The following is a 16,267-nucleotide window of genomic DNA, read 5'->3' as shown; positions in this document are numbered from 1 at the left end:
ATACTAGAATCCTAGCAATAATCCTATGTGACGATTAATATAAATAATGTTGCGGTATCTTTTTCGCTGTCCTAAAAGGTCTATTTTTCATGGGTGTTTCTTCTAAAAAATAGAAATTTGAAGGTTGTACACATCTTAATGTGTGTTGCAGAAATAAGCTGGGAAAATAGAGGCCCCACTCCTGTTCAACAAACTTATTTAAAATTCTGTCCAAAATGGAAAATGTAAACTCTTCATTAGATAATTAGTTTTATGCTATGCATCTAAAGTATTATGCAGAATATGTTTCACTGCACAGGTATTGTGTGTGTTCTGAAATGAGAATTAAAATGCATTTGACTGCTCTTGAAAAATGATATCAAGTGTCACTAATATAATGACCTGTAGATGGAGTTAGTGTACAGTGTTTTATTATACAGTGGTTTAGTATGAAACTACAATCCTGTACAGTAACTTTGACATTTTTTCTTCAAAATGTATGAATTTTACATAAAACATATGAGTTCACGGAGCCATTTTATCCAGATCAGCTTTATTTTTCTTTAATTTTAGACTTTGATTAGTTCCTCATGGCAACTATGATTTTCTAATTAAATAAAATTACTGAGATGCAGAAGAGCTACAGGCTTCTCTTCACAGAAAGAAAAGATCAACATTAGGGCTATTTTACTAAAACTGGTTTCTCGGATTCAGATAAATTGCAGTGGAAAAGGTCATTGTTACTTTGGATTTATAACATATTGTATACGTGCCCTTGTACACACTGTCTATGTTATATGGGAATGTCACTTGATTAAGACTATTTTTCACATTTGGAAAAAATAAGGGAAGAAGAGGTAAAGGTGCTGAAAATTCCATGTTCCAAAATACAATTAATGACATCATTATATTTTCTTGCATCTTCTCAGACTACTTTGGCAGAAGTCTACTACTCTTTCCCCTCCTTTGCCTATTGTAAACTCATTTATTTCTCACCAGACTTAGCAAAGTGTTCTTGTACCCCACTTCCATGTTAATCTTGATGACCTTCTGCTATCCTTGAGAAGTGCATGCACAGCAGTTTGTTTACTGACAAAAAGTCTCTATATAGAATTTAATTTAGAGAAGAGTCCAGGTTACAGCTGAATGTAATGCACCTGAAAATATATTTTCAAATGTACTATGCATTAAGAAAAAATATGGCGATACACCCAACATAATTGGCTAATTAGGCTAAAAGTAACATATAAAATGAAGGAAAAAATATTTCCATCTTTTACTTAAAATATTACTGCCAGATTCAAAAGCAAATTCTCAAACTGGAGATGTTTGTTTATGATAGTTGAAAGAAAACACGCTACATTAGTAGAGATATTCATAATTTTTTTATTGAAAAGTGTATTTGTTATGTTATTCTACTCATTATGTATAGAACTTTTTATATTTTCATTATACATTCCTACCACTGTATTAAAAACTGTGCCCTAAATAATGCTTTTTAGTGAAAAAAGTTGGTGAAAACTGTGAAGTAAACTGATAGTTGTTTAAACGCATGGTATAATTATTTAAAATCATATTGGAAAACAACATACCAATGTTTTGGTTTTTTTTCTGTTCCACATAATAGGTCACGTAGATGGATTCCCCAGCAGTATCCCCCTGCTATTTTTAAATTGATAAGACTTTAGGGAGATAATACTGTTAATAGAAAATAATCACTTGACACATTAATTTCTTGGCTGGTTAGAACAAATGGTGTTGGCAGATCATTGTTCTTCTTCAGTAATGTCCATACAGGAAACATGTTGGCCATGAGGGTAACTTTTCAACAAGATCTCATTCTACAGAAAGTTTATCTGCACCATATTGGTTACCTGATTCAGTAGCAAACAGCAATAGTATTTGGTGTCAACATTTTGTATTGAAAAACAATTTGGGTTCAATACGGGTAATGGCAGACATTTTTATTGGGAGTTTAATGGAGAGAGTAAGTATATCAGGATTTATCATCACCGAGACAGCTATAGTAAATGATTAAAAGAAACATGCTATAATCTGTATTTGGCAAGGATTTCAGGTGGTTAGGAAAGAGGTTTATTCTGATCACATTTATGCCTTTCTTACATTACCATAACTTCATTAATTAAAATGATTTTCCTTCTATTTATTTCCTCAATCATCACACCTACAATATTACTCCTGTTTTACACAAGTGTAAGTGGGATCATTATAAGCAAGCCCAAAAAGTTTGATTCTGCTATCCTAATTTATGGAAACTTTCCACTGTCTTCAGTGGGACTTTTGGGTGCATTAGGCCTGTTGTATTAGGAGTAGTGGGTAGAAAGGTGGAAGATTTCTATATCAACATGTCTTGATTACGTTTTTAAACATCAGCTATATGAATCTCCTATTGGAAAAACAGAAATAAAAGAAAGCCAAAATAAACCTACATAAGAGATATATGTGTTAATACCAATCATTCAGTTAAATTAGTGGGAAATGCTATGCTTTGGCTCTGATAGGTGACATAACTCCATAAATATGTCATTAGGATCATACAGGGGTTCAGAAAAATTTGTCTCTGTACCTTTTATATTTTCTCATTATTCTAGCATATACTTTCTGAGTTTTAAATCCACTTAGTCTTAATTTAGGTTGCCCTTCTTTGGATCACAGGCAGTTATATGTTTTAAATTAAAGTACATTATCATTTCCTGAAAAATACAAATTTTATTGTAAACATACATTGAAATGTTAGGACAATCAATGAATAGTGAGGTAAGCAATAAAGGACTGAGGTTCTGCTTACTTTTCATTTATTAAAAATGTATATTTTAAAAAGAAAATGCTTGAGAATAAGAAGCACATAATGCACTACAATTGGGTTTTATACAAGAGACTTTGTTTCCCTAAATCAGGATAGGCAAGATTAAGCAGATTTTTTCATCATTATTTCGTAGGGTTACTCATGGATTAATGTTTTATGTTAACTGATTTCAGCTATGGACAAACTTCATTACAAGATGAAATTAAAGACAACACTACCATATTTACCAGAATACTGGACCGTCTGCTAGATGGCTATGATAACCGCCTGAGACCAGGATTGGGAGGTGTGTTATATTGTAACTTTAAATTTTACTCTAATAGAAAGCCTTAGGCCTAAAAACATTACTTTACATCCAATCCTGATTTCTTTTGTTTATAGATTTATATAATCCTTTTGATATGCTAGACATGCTAGTAAAACATCCGTCCATACCTTTCTCTCTCTCACACACACACACACACACACACACATACAAACACACACACACACACACACATATATATATATATATATATATATATATATATATATATACACATGCCATACATTACTGGCAAAATCTGTAATTTGCAGTTCAGTGGATAATTTTCTTAATTTACTGAGGGTTCTCCATGAAGGATAAAAATCATGGTCCCAGATTTGACTGTTTTCAGTGAGCTGTAGATCTTAGAAGGTCTTAGCTACTAAAGAATACACAAAACATTCCTGTGGATTTTGCTCATAAGAGGATTCATGCCAAAGACCAGAATCTTCCATTTTTTAGACAGGTAAATGTTCCAGTAAGGTTAACAGGATTTGGGTTAGTTAAGGATATCAGGGTTTAGCTTAACAATCTCTCCATTTCACAAAGGCCTATAAATCTCTCTATTCAATGACACAAGTCTAAAGCAAGATTGTTAAACTGTTATCCTTTCTCAAAGTTAAAACCATGCCTGCATCTTTAGCAGGACGTAATGTCTCCTTATTTAGAATGAGAATAGGAAACAATATTTTGTCTTGCTCTGCTATATTGCACTGATTCAGCACTTGGTCATCTATAATGATGAAGCTGATAGACCTACAGCTAGAAACCTCTGCTTTGCAATGATTTTGAACAACTGCAATTTATTCTCCTTTGAGAAACCACAGTTTGTTTTCCATCCTACTTTCTAAGAAACAAACAACCCCTCTCCCCACAGCTATATAATTGAAATTGTTTTCCCTCATATATTAGCTTTCAATACATTTTAATCAGAAGCCCTTCCTTTTGAGATCAATAAATTATAAAATAATTGATATATCATTTCCTAGGCATAAAAAATAAGTTATAAAATATATGTGCATTTTAATAGGGTGTGTTAATTCTTCTGTTTTGAAATAATCTTTAAATACTGGGCAAAAAATTATACGTGGTTTAATTTTACTGATTTCCTTGATGTTAATATAAACCTCGATTTATAAATCATTTTCTTATTTTAGGAATCATAGAAAACAATGGGGTTTTCTATATTATGGATTCTGAATGTAATTTTGAAGATAATATGCAATAAAAACAAGCAATCCCTTTGTCCACTAGATGTTCTGATATTGTGTCTGCATTCATGTAAATTCCTGTTCCTTTACCTTAATTAATAAAATTTTAGATTTAAGGCAACTAGTATACTAGGTGACTATAATGTAAAAGGCAATAAATAAATTAACAATCAAGTTGTACAAGCCAACATATATCAATCAGAAATGTTCAAGTACTGGTGCCTATTTCTCATTTGACATTTTGCACAAATGATGATTTATTAAAAAATATGAGACCCTAATGTGATGATTTGTTATCAACAGGTAGTAAAGGCATTGGTAGTAAATAGTAACCCTGAAATTAAAATGAATCAGAGTCCATTTTAGGCATTAATTTTGAATTTTTTTATATAAACACTTTTTCTAGTGAGGAAAGTGGATTGGGAAATGTTCTCTGAGATTACAAATATTGAAGGAGATATATGAACCACGATATTAAATACAGTTGGATATTCAGTGATAATTTTGTTTCTCTCTAGTATAGCTCTTTGTGATGTTGTATGGAGTGGAAAAGGGGTGTGGTCTTCATGTCAGTTCTATAAATCATCTTCCTTCCAATGTAGTCAATGAAGACTCGCCATTCATTTCCTTCAGAACAAGAATTTGGGCTCTCTAACCAAGTGTCAACAAAGATATTCATTTATTAACATTTTTATGATGTGAAGAATCAGTTCTAAAACTACAAATTCAGTTTGCATCATCTACCATACAGTTTTGAGATGATAGTATTGATGACGTTTCTTCATGACTATATCGAGCTGATTTTAAATCAGTGCCACAGCAGACCTCACCATCATCCAGCATGTCACTCTTTTCATGGACTCCCCTTATAAACACTATATGATACACGTATCTCATATTTTGCTTTTTCCCAGGGAAAGGGCTGTGTTAAATAGATGGATATTTCAGTACTTGGCTTTAAGTCTAGGTCTTAACGCCCTCACTGAAGTCTTTCCAAATATATGAAAACTAGAAATAATGCTTGCTCTTGCTCTCTCCTTTCCAGTGTTTAGCAGAAATGGCTCAATTAATTTATAGGTCTTTTGTTTGTTTATATTCAATTCTTCTTTGAATGTTTACAGAAATTAGTATGGAAAGGGCAACCCAAGAAAATGAGTTTTCTATTGAGTTTTTAAATGGATTAAATTTACAATAATTTTTATCACTTATAGAGTTAATCTAGAGCCGCCCACTCTGTAATTTTTGTATCTTGCCCTCACAAGCATCCTGCTTTCGGTCAAGAGTAGATTGTAAGTGTTACAATGGAGGAGGGAATTCCTCAGATGCCCAGTTTCAATCTCCTGGAGGGCCTTAAGCACAGATACCTGAAACTATTCATTAAGGAACCATGGCAAAAAGGTGAGAAATAAAATGATACCAGTATAAGGGTTACTGTATTTTGCACAACATACAGATTTTACAGGATCTATGGTATCATTCCTAGGTGTTTATTAAGTCCCATCATATCTTAGATACTTTTTTATTAGATCTTCTTTAGAGGAGCTGTCTTAATGGAATAGCTAAATAGATGGTTTAACATAAAATACAAAAATTATAATTTGTTGTTTAGATAAGCTCAGAAGGACCATCTGTAAAGTTGAGTCTACAGCTTGAACATCTCAATTTTTAAAAAAGATTAATCTGTTAGCATAAATTCAAAACATTGGAGGAGATGGCCCATGACAGATGAGAGTAACTTAATATGCACATCTTAAAAGGGGAAAAAAAAACTCCAGCAAAACAAGAAAAGATAGTTTTCTGGATAGACTGTACCTGATTTTAAAAATCAGTTCTCCCCTTTATACTGCATCTTTGCACCTGCTGTAAATAATTTGTGGTACAAATAAAGTTATTTAGATGGTTGCCTCCTTTATATGTGGGCACAACAACATAGGCAATTGTCTAGAGTGAATAATGTCTGTAGAGTCCATTCATTAATGTGGACATAAAATTATATTGACAGTTATTTGTGTCTGGAAAACTGAACATGAAATAATCTTTAAATGTTTAAAATCAGCCTAGTGGTTGTATGGAGGGATGGGGAGGAGGGCAACAATTTACTGGAAGTGAGGAGGAGAAGACCTATAAACCGGAAAGAGGAATGCACTGAAGCTGAAGAGGTGAACAATCAAGTTAGACACTAGGGAAAAAAACAAACAAGCAGTTAGGTAATAGAATTATTTGCCAAGGGAAGTAGCTGAGGTCCCATTAGTAAGAGTGTTCAAAAATAGAATAAATGAAATAACTGGTAAACTAAGTGGACAATAAGCTGAATATGAGCCAACAGTATGCCCTTGCTGCAAAGAAGGTTAACAGTATACTGGGCTTCATTAGTAGGAGTGTTTCCAGCTGATTGAGGGAAGAGATAATTTTCCTTTATTCAACACTGGTGAGGCTGCATCTGGAGTATTGTGTCCAGTTTTGGGCTCCAACTACAGAAAGGATGTGGACAAATTGGAGAGAGTCCAGCAGAGGGGAATGACAATGTTTAGAGTCCTGGAGAACATGACTTACAAGGAGAGGCTGAGGAAACCGGGATTATTTAGCCTGGAAAAGAGAAGACTGAGGGAGGATTTAATAGCAACCTTAAACCACCTGAAGGGTGGCTCCAAAGAGGATGGAGCTACACTGTTCTCAGTGGTGGCAGATGACAAAACAAGGAGCAATGGTTTCAAGTTTGCAGCAAGGGAAATTTAGATTAGATATTAGGAAAAACTTTCTCTCACACACTACCTCACTTTGGAACAGGATACCCAGAGACGTTTGGGAATCTCCATCCTTAGAAGTTGTTATGGGTAGACATAGCCTTGGCTGGGATGATCTATTTGGAGATGGTTTTGCTTTGAGCCGGCGGTTAGATTAGTCCCTTCCAACCTTAATTTTCTATGATTCTGTGAATTCAGATCCTTTAGCTACATGCTTCAGAACAGAACACAGGGGCGGAGACAGCAAAAGAAAGGAGGTAGAACATGGAAAAGAGGTGTTTTCAGTGTCCAACCTCTCTGTCTGACAAATAAACTTAGTGGCTCTGTAAGAAGCTGAAGGAGAGTAGGAGACATTTCTTGTGTGGCTAGAGGGATTAGCTTCAATAGATACCATGTTACAGGGAAATCTTATATTTTCCTGGAGAAATTAATGCATTGTTAACCTCTGATAACAAGTCTTTTGGACATGGAAGATGAGGATGTGGGAAAAGGGTAGTTTTGGGCTAGAGAGTTGGCTATGCTAATATTGGAAAGGGCTACTTTGCAGAGGGATTTGCACACTACACAGGTTTTTACTCCATCTCCTGAGCTCAAAGGAGATGAAATCAGGCTTACCTACAGATTTTCAGGTTGTCCCTTTTCCCCTTTGGAAGGATTTTCCACAAAATAAGATAATAGGTGGAAGAGAACAGATATCCAGTGTGATCATCCCTGAATGTGTTATGAACTTAGTAGCTGTGACTGAATGAAAGATATATTAGAGCATCCCAGCTGGATTTGAATTATTCCACAATTAGTCTATTCTTCATTATATAGTATAATCATTTTGGTGTTAAAGACACTGGTAAAATCTATTTCTTGCCCACTGCTTTTTGGATTCTGGCAAGAACCACTGAGATTTAGCTCAGATCTGTTGAAGTTACAAAACATTAGCTGAAAATCATTACTGTAGAAATGATATGTGGTCATGGGCTCTTCAAAGTTCTGTATGACCATCCCAGGAAAAATAATTATATTTACAATGCACTTGGCTTGGCACCTACAGTGAGGGAGAATACCATGATAATAAATGTATCTGTAACATTCCTGAAGGGTTTCATATTATTATATTATATATATTATATATTTATATTATTAATTATATATTAAATATATATAGTGGTGACATGAACCCAAAATAATTGCTTTTAGACTCAGATGTAAAGTCACTCAGGGTTGCGGGCTGATTGGAAACAGGGATTTAGTTTAGAGAAACCTCTGATATCAGGGTGAAACATGAGGTCCTTACTCTGGCCTTGATTCTAACACACTAATATATTGATAAAACCTTCAAATGACTTGAATAAGGGCTGAAGAATCAGGCCCTTTGTTTTCACTTACAGGTTATGTCCTGTTAGTTATGCCTTTCTATAAAAATAATATAGGCTATTATTGGCCCCATCATCTGTCTCCTATATACTCCTATGTCCCTTAAAAGAATCTTAATATGCCATGGGAAAATTTCCCCTTGCAGAAGGGTAAAGCTGATGGTAGCAGCAGTTGTGGGAAAGCTTTTGTAAGCTAAAGCTGACTCAGGGCCAGCAGTCTGGCTAGTGCAATCATTATGTAAACCCATATTTAACCAACCACCATCCCCATGGGCTGTAGATTTGGTATTGAATGTTTTGAAAGAGGTAGCAGAACATCTGCCTGACCATATTCCCTTGACTCACTCTTCATCTAAAGTGCTCATATAACCTAGTATTTGCAAAGACCCATGTGTCTTTTTTATTTGTAATGGTTTGTAATATGTATAGGTGTCTGTGCAACTTTCATTTCAAAATGCTCACAAACTCTTTTGGATTGTTTAAAAATGGGACAAACTCATAGTTCACTTATGTTTTACCACAAGTATGCACAACAAAGATCGATTTGAATGTGCGCATCTTTGTAAGTGGGTCCCATTATTTTGTTAGATCATCCATTCTAAAAATGGATATGGATAAATAAACTGAAAATCCAAACTACTTCATTTTGAAAAGAAATAAGTGTTAAATTTTGAGGATGATCCTAAATGATAGGCTTATAGGTGAACACTATGTCTATATTTTAATATAATGGCTTTCAACCCGAAGTCTGAAGCTCAGATCCATTTCTTATTTTAATCCTTCATTGTACTCTGCCAGATATTAAAAGGAAGTGACTGTACTCTAAAAAAATACCCCTCCCTCTAGAACTTTAGGTTATTTTAGAACATCCCTTTATTTCCCACCTCCTCTTATCATTGCTGTAACAATGGTATGAATCTGTCTTTTTCCAAAAAATTCCCCTATAGCTAGCAGCATCTTAATTTTTGAGTTTTAGTAGTGGGTGTGTCTACATGTGCATTAACGTGCTTTAGTTAATGCACATTAAATCTAATACCTCCATTGTGAGGCAATAAGAAAATGCTCATCAGCCTGTCTTAATGTGCATTAACTACAGAGTACGGTTTTTAAGGGATGCTTAATGTGCATTAGCTTATTTTAATGTGCATTAACTAAATAGCACATTTTTTTTTTAGTAATATGCACATTAAAATAAGTTAATGCACATCAAAGCACACATGTAACGTGCCCAGTTACAACCTTCATGTCTCAGGCCTATATTGAGGATTTATTTGGATGCAGTAGAATGCATGCTAATTAAACTTCTGCTTCCTAAAGATAGTCTGCAAACATTCATACTTAGGTGAATTGTACTTAGGTACAGCTATATTCCTGTTCAAATCATTGATGCAACAAAGTTCAGTGAGATATTTGCTATTAAAATGCAATTGCAACTGGGGCAGGTGTTTTAGCGATGGCAGCTAAATGGAGCTAGTATATACCCTTAAAATAAATGAGTTAAATACATATCATGCCAAACACAGGCCTGGAGATCTGGAGGTAAAACTGAATATAAGCTTATATACAAATACACATTTCTGCTGTTTATATAATTTATATAGGTTTCCCTCACCAACCGCTGGGGTTAGGTTCCTGAAAGTTCCTGTGGTTGGCAAAACCGTGGTTGGTAAGACAAAAGGCTTATGGGAAAAAAGCAGGTGGTGGGCTGATGCGTGGCCATGGAAAACCGTGGTTAGTCAAAACTGTATTCCATGGTACCCAAAATGGTATATAGAATATTAAGCATGAATACTCAAAACTGTGGTTGGCAAAACTGTGGTTGGTGAGGGAAACTTGTATTTATCATTTACTTCTCAATGTATAATCCTAATATGATGCAAGAATGAAGTACCCTAGAAGCTAAAACAAAGTATTTTATTTCCATACCTGTTTCTATTTGAACACAATATTTATTTTAGCTTCATTCCACATAACTTGAGAAGCAAACTTTTGAGTGGCAGTACACTGGTTGGTGCTGGACACATCCTCCACTGGTTTATACTAACTGAGCTCTGGTCTACAACGTCTGCAGAATCTGTGCCAGCAGTTTGAACCCTGTTTGAGTATTGTTGTGATATCTGAGACTAACACTGGAATTGCACATGACTTTCATTTGGTGTAAAAAATTTGCTGATCAATAATCACCCATGTCCTGATTTTTGATGTGTTATGTACCCTTTTCACTTTCTCCTGTGTGCAAATTTAAAATAAGGGGAGAAGGCAAAGTCATTTGAAGCTTCCTGTTTGCATTGAGATCTTCATAGCCATCCTAGAAGTTCCCATGGTCCTCCTCCTTAATCCCTGGATTAAGTTATGTTTAAGAAACAGGTTTTTTATTGCAATGCCTTTTCAGTCACTGGTTATTACAACAATTACTTAACTTGAATTTTGCAGTAGTTTCAAATTTTTCTCCTAATCCAAGCTATCCCGTTCACTTTTTAAGTACAATTCAGGATCTTGCGGTTCAAGCACAAACCCCAATAAATCATAAATGCAAATTTATCCCCTGTATTATATGACAATCAAAATGTAAAATGAAAATAAAATAGAATCTGAATTGATATCCCCAGTGTATGAGTCAGTTGTTGTAAACTTATTTCCTATTCAAAAGTGACTCATAACTTTTGGAACTTTTAACAAAACGCGGCTGAATCACCTAATTGGATAAATTGTAAACAAGGATTTTAAAATGTCCCAATAATTGTGAAGGGCCTATTCTCTTAGTGTGCTCATGTAAATTATTTTATTGCTGGAGGCTGTGTGCCCATGTAGGACAGAAGAGACCCTTCGGTGACATTTGTGCTGCTGCTCAAATGACACAGTTTATCTGTGAGATGAGGATTGTTGGATTTAGAAATTCTGCATAAACCCAGTCAGTCCAAACACATTACTGTCAATATTATATTATAGTTGTACATACTGTCATTACATATGGTCTTGTCACACCATTTAAATTACCTTTAGTGTTACATATAAAAGACACTGCTCACTCTTCTATTTGTGTGGAAGTCAGTCACGTCACTGATGGAACCTTTACTTTCCATTTCTCTTCTGCTGTGTATATCACTAACCCCTAAATGTCTATATTATGGCCACAAGTCTATCAGAATACTGATAATAGATTTATATTTTATGAATAACACTCCATACTATGCTGCTAATTCAGCCAGCATAATCTATGGGCCATTTTTCTAAGTAGTGAAAATTAGTTGGCTCAATTAATTTAATCAAGCTATGCCATCTCGCTCCAGCTGAGGCTCTGGCCTAATGTCTGTTGGGGCTGAATGCCTTGCTTCTGCATAGCAGCTAGACTTTGCTGTCTTGAGACCACCTCCTGGTGAAGCTGATGAGTTATCTTTGAAGAGCAATGGATTGGTCTCTACGGAATAGAGAACCATGAGTGGTTTGTGTTTCAGCTTTCGATCTTACAAACAACTTGCATTAACTATTAACTTGCATGTTAATATTCATTTCCAGAGGCATAGTGAACTCATTCAGCAGCCAGGGTGGGAGGAGGGAGTTGGCATGCTGACCATTGCAGAGCAGGGGGGCAGGGGTGAGATGAGAGGAAAGGAAGTCTGATCAGGATCTCTGCACAGTGAATACAGTGGCAACTGCTACTGCTGCCGTAGCTGACTGCCTTCCCTGTGCAGACAGCCCTGGCAGCAGCAGCAGAATGAGAAAGTCAAGCGCAGCAGGCACATGGCACTGGCTCCCTGGGAACCATACATGGGAGCCTGTTTGCTCCCCTCCCCAGATAGGCTACTGGCACAGGGCTGTGAGAAAAAAACTCCCTGGGTGGGGCAGGGGGCAGAAAGTGGTGCTGGGGGGGAGAGGTGGGAAGAACACCATTCCACTCACCCTCAAATGCACTGCCAGGTGTGGGCTGCTTCTATGGGTGGGCAGGGACGATGCAGGGCTACCTCTGTCATGGTAAAGACACCCAGGGGGTGGAAATCTTGCATCCTCTCCTAGTCAGCACTCAGGACTGGTGCTCTGCTTCACCTGCCCTAGTTACACTGCTGCTCATTTATACTTTGCTTAAGGGCCTTGTTACACATTACACTGTGAACCACACAAATGCTTGTCATTTTACTGCTAGCTTGCAGTCACACCTTCAACTTGAGCAGCACAGCTCTGGGGAGTGGCTGAGTTACGCAGAATGGGAGCTGGGTCAGGCAGATCAAACAATAATTGTGCCCTGGAGTGGCACAACTTTGAACTGCATAACGAGTGCTTTAAGCCACTTAGAGGTGTAAACGTGCAGACAATCTAGAGGTTAAGTGCTGTAGGAGCCACTCAAAATTAAAGTGTAACAAGAAAACGCTATTTTGCCATAACTTTCAGTGGTATTTCTGTGCATCCTGTGAATTCTACAATTCTACAATTCTGCTTTTGTTATGAGCTGCTTTGGATGAGATCACAAGCTACAGCTCATGATTTTTTTTTAAAGTTAGAAGTTGGAAGTGAGAACATTTTCCTACGTTGAATACCCATTGTAATGATCATAAGCTTCTTTCAAAGGTAGGAGGTTAAATTCTCACTACGAACTTCATTTCACTGGATACCTAATGAGGGAAGGTTGCCATATAAATACTTTTGTCAATAGAATCACTGTACTATTTACATGTTACTCAGTCCTAAATATAACATATTTAGAATTTAAAAGCACTATGAGAAAATTCAGCTACAGCTGTAATATTATACTTCATATGAATAAGAATTGTCCATTGATATTTTAGGTGTGTAATTTTTTAAAGATTTGCCTTTGTTGCCCAGTAAATTCTACACTGACTTGCTAAAACAATACAATAATGTTGTTCATTACAATAGTGATGAATGAGTATATCACAAATTATTTTATATTTTGATAAATACTCTCTAGAAAAAACAGTACATATTTTAAAATATAATTTTATGCAGTTAGAATATGCAATCATGTATGAAATCAACACAATAATGTATGCAAACATGCACATTTACTGCTTTTTCTTCATAACTTTGCACAGACGTGTTTTGTCAATGCTGCTGTATCTGTTACCCAGGCATGAGTCTCCTTGTTTGTTGCTATGCTTTTAGAGTTTAAATAAATTGTGAGTATTATTAGATGTTGTCCTTCATAGTGCAATAACACAAAATCATTTTGAGCTTGAAGATTTTATTAAATTTAATAGTCTCTCCATTTTAGTATTTTAAAACTTTGAAGGAATACATATACACAATATATATTAAGGTAGATGGATGAGGAAACTATATTTCAAAGCCCTGCACTAGGTCTTTTAGCCTATTTTCTATAGGATTACTTTTAATATTTTAAACCTCTAAATGGATTAATAAAACCCATAGTTTTATTTATACCGTCTTTGAAATATATATTTTTCCGCCCTATTTGGAATTTTCCCCAACATGCACTAACTTGAGGACTACCGTAATCAATATTTAAACTTAGACTACTGACAAGTTTAAAAGTCTATTGGCTATAGCCTTACCTGAGTAATGCTAGAAGGATCCTTGAAATGGGTACTAAAGTTATCAGAGTGTGTTACATGAGTAAGTGTTGGGGAGGAGAGACAATGCAATGAAGCAGGAGATGCACATTGGGACTAGGAAGCCATGTAGACAAGGACAGATGCCTATGCCAGTATATAATTTAAGTTATGAGTTAAGTGGAGTCTAATATTAATTATTCATTATTAATGGTGTTGGTGTTTGCATGCCTCGGTGGCATATTGCGCATTAATTCCAGCTGCTGCAGGAAATTCAGCGACGTAATACTCCTTAAAAGACTTGGGGTGCAGCAAACTAAAACTCCTTTGAGGAGTAACATGTATTATAACATGTATTATAATACATGTACAACATGTATTATAACATTAAAACTCCTTTGAGGAGTTTTAGTTTGCTGCCCCTACAGCCACGGAGCAAAGCACCAGGCTCCATGCAGCTCCATGGCTCTGCAGGAAGCCCTGCAGGCAGCCTGGCAGCAGCCCAGGAAAGGAGCTCCGCCCACAAAAAGTGGTAAGCCTGATCTCCCCTGGAGCCTACTTGCCTGAGCTGTGCGGGGTGCTTCCCTCCATGGCTGCGGTGCCCCCCCGGGACCACCCGAGTTGGGTTCCTGTGGGTGGGTGCTGCCTGGAGGGGGAGGGGGCCACCGCTGCCGCAGAGGGAAGCACCAGCACCCCCTGCAGCCTAGGGACTGCTCTGCCTGTCAGCAGCTCATCCTTCCCTCCCTGCCGGAGAGGCAGGTAAGTCAGCAGGGTGTGTGCATGACGCGGGGGTTGATCAGCCCTAAATTGAAGTGGTGTTTTTTAAAACCCACCACTTCAATTTAGGGCCCCTGTTTCATCTATACATGCCCTCTGACAGTAGGTATGGTGATTTGATTCAAACAGCATGGCTAATAATTTAAAAAACAACCTAAAACATGAAATATTTCTGAAAAATATGAGGCAAATGCAGGCAACACTATGATGCAAGGTTTCAATTCATATTTATTTGGAATGGTTTCATGTCTCACTCCTGTCTATTAAACTCATGAGTAATGCAGCAATGTCAAATGTCTGCTGATGAAAATCTTTCTATCCGGACACATCATGGTGTATTTTCTCTTTCTCTATTCTGTCAATACACATTATATACATTTACATGAAAGAAAGGTTTAATTACTAAAGACATATATTGCAATTGCTGGGGAATATTAGGAGTTATGAGCACAAAGTTAAATATTCAACAATGTTTTTCCTATTAAAAACAAATACAATTATTAGTTAAAAATTCATTGAAAGGTTTAAACAACAGTGGAACTCTGACCTGTCTACAAATGGATCTGAACACATTTAGTAAAAATCCATATCTATAAAAACTGTAGTTTGACACTGCATTTAAAATGGGTTCTAAAAATATTAGCTGTGAAATTACATCTATAAGCAATAAATTATCAACACCACATTGTGGACCAATTTTAGAATAGCTAATCAAAGCCAGTAAAATTGCTATTTGGGTGAGAATTTGTGTTGGCTAGATCTAATGAAGACTGTTGATAGACACTCACTGTCCTAATTTCCTGCTTCATCAGAGCGTGTAACTGAAGTGAAGACTGACATCTTCGTCACCAGTTTTGGGCCTGTTTCAGATCATGATATGGTAAGTGACAGTTTATATTTTTACAGCAATAGTTCTTTTAATTTTTACTTTATTTCTAATTTGGAGTTGCAAAGAGGAGGGAGAATATCTGAAACAACTTGATCTGCAATTATCTGATACTTTTTAGACCTTTTGGTTCCGGAATCCTGTCATTTTTTACATTTAACCATTACTGCCAGCTGTGACTGTATTTAAGTGCCCTTAAATTAACAGCCTCAGTGACTTTAATACATGTTATAACAGACATTATATTTAAATGATAATATATTATGGAATTTGTTAGCTGCTTAATTTTTTTGAATGGATCTGTACTCCTCACAGAATGAAAGCATAGCTCTATTTGGCATATTGCAGATCCAATTGTTGGAACACATCATTGTCTTAAAGTGTGATAAACATTTATGGCTACAGTGTAAATTCCATAAAGTATAACCTGTGTAGTTACATTAAATGCTGCTGATCAGTTAGAACTGAATTTCTTAGGTATTAGATGGTCAGAGGGGCAAGAAATTAAGAGAGATACGGTTTTTCACTCTTTTATCGCTTAGATGTAACTGGCAAATTACTAGATAATTAAAAAAGATTCAGGCATCTGTGGTTACAAAGTTGTAAATATGAAACCTAACAGTGATAGGAGATGTAGGCAAGTTGCA

General features: G+C 35.9%; 1 protein-coding gene across 1 annotated transcript in view; it reads left to right on the top strand.

Moving 5' to 3' along the window:
* GABRA1 (gamma-aminobutyric acid type A receptor subunit alpha1) overlaps positions 1–16,267 on the top strand; it is a 59,185-nt gene that overhangs the window by 3,528 nt on the left and 39,390 nt on the right. Inside the window, exons 3-4 of the mRNA XM_006274646.3 lie at positions 2,980–3,092; positions 15,547–15,614. Coding sequence (XP_006274708.1) covers positions 2,980–3,092; positions 15,547–15,614 — 181 coding nt within the window. The remainder of the gene's footprint in view (positions 1–2,979; positions 3,093–15,546; positions 15,615–16,267) is intronic.

This window comes from Alligator mississippiensis, chromosome 9, assembly GCF_030867095.1.
Source record: "Alligator mississippiensis isolate rAllMis1 chromosome 9, rAllMis1, whole genome shotgun sequence".
Lineage (NCBI taxonomy): Eukaryota > Metazoa > Chordata > Crocodylia > Alligatoridae > Alligator > Alligator mississippiensis.
The sequence above is the reverse complement of the archived record's forward strand: the minus strand, read 5'-3'. Positions and strand labels throughout refer to the sequence as shown.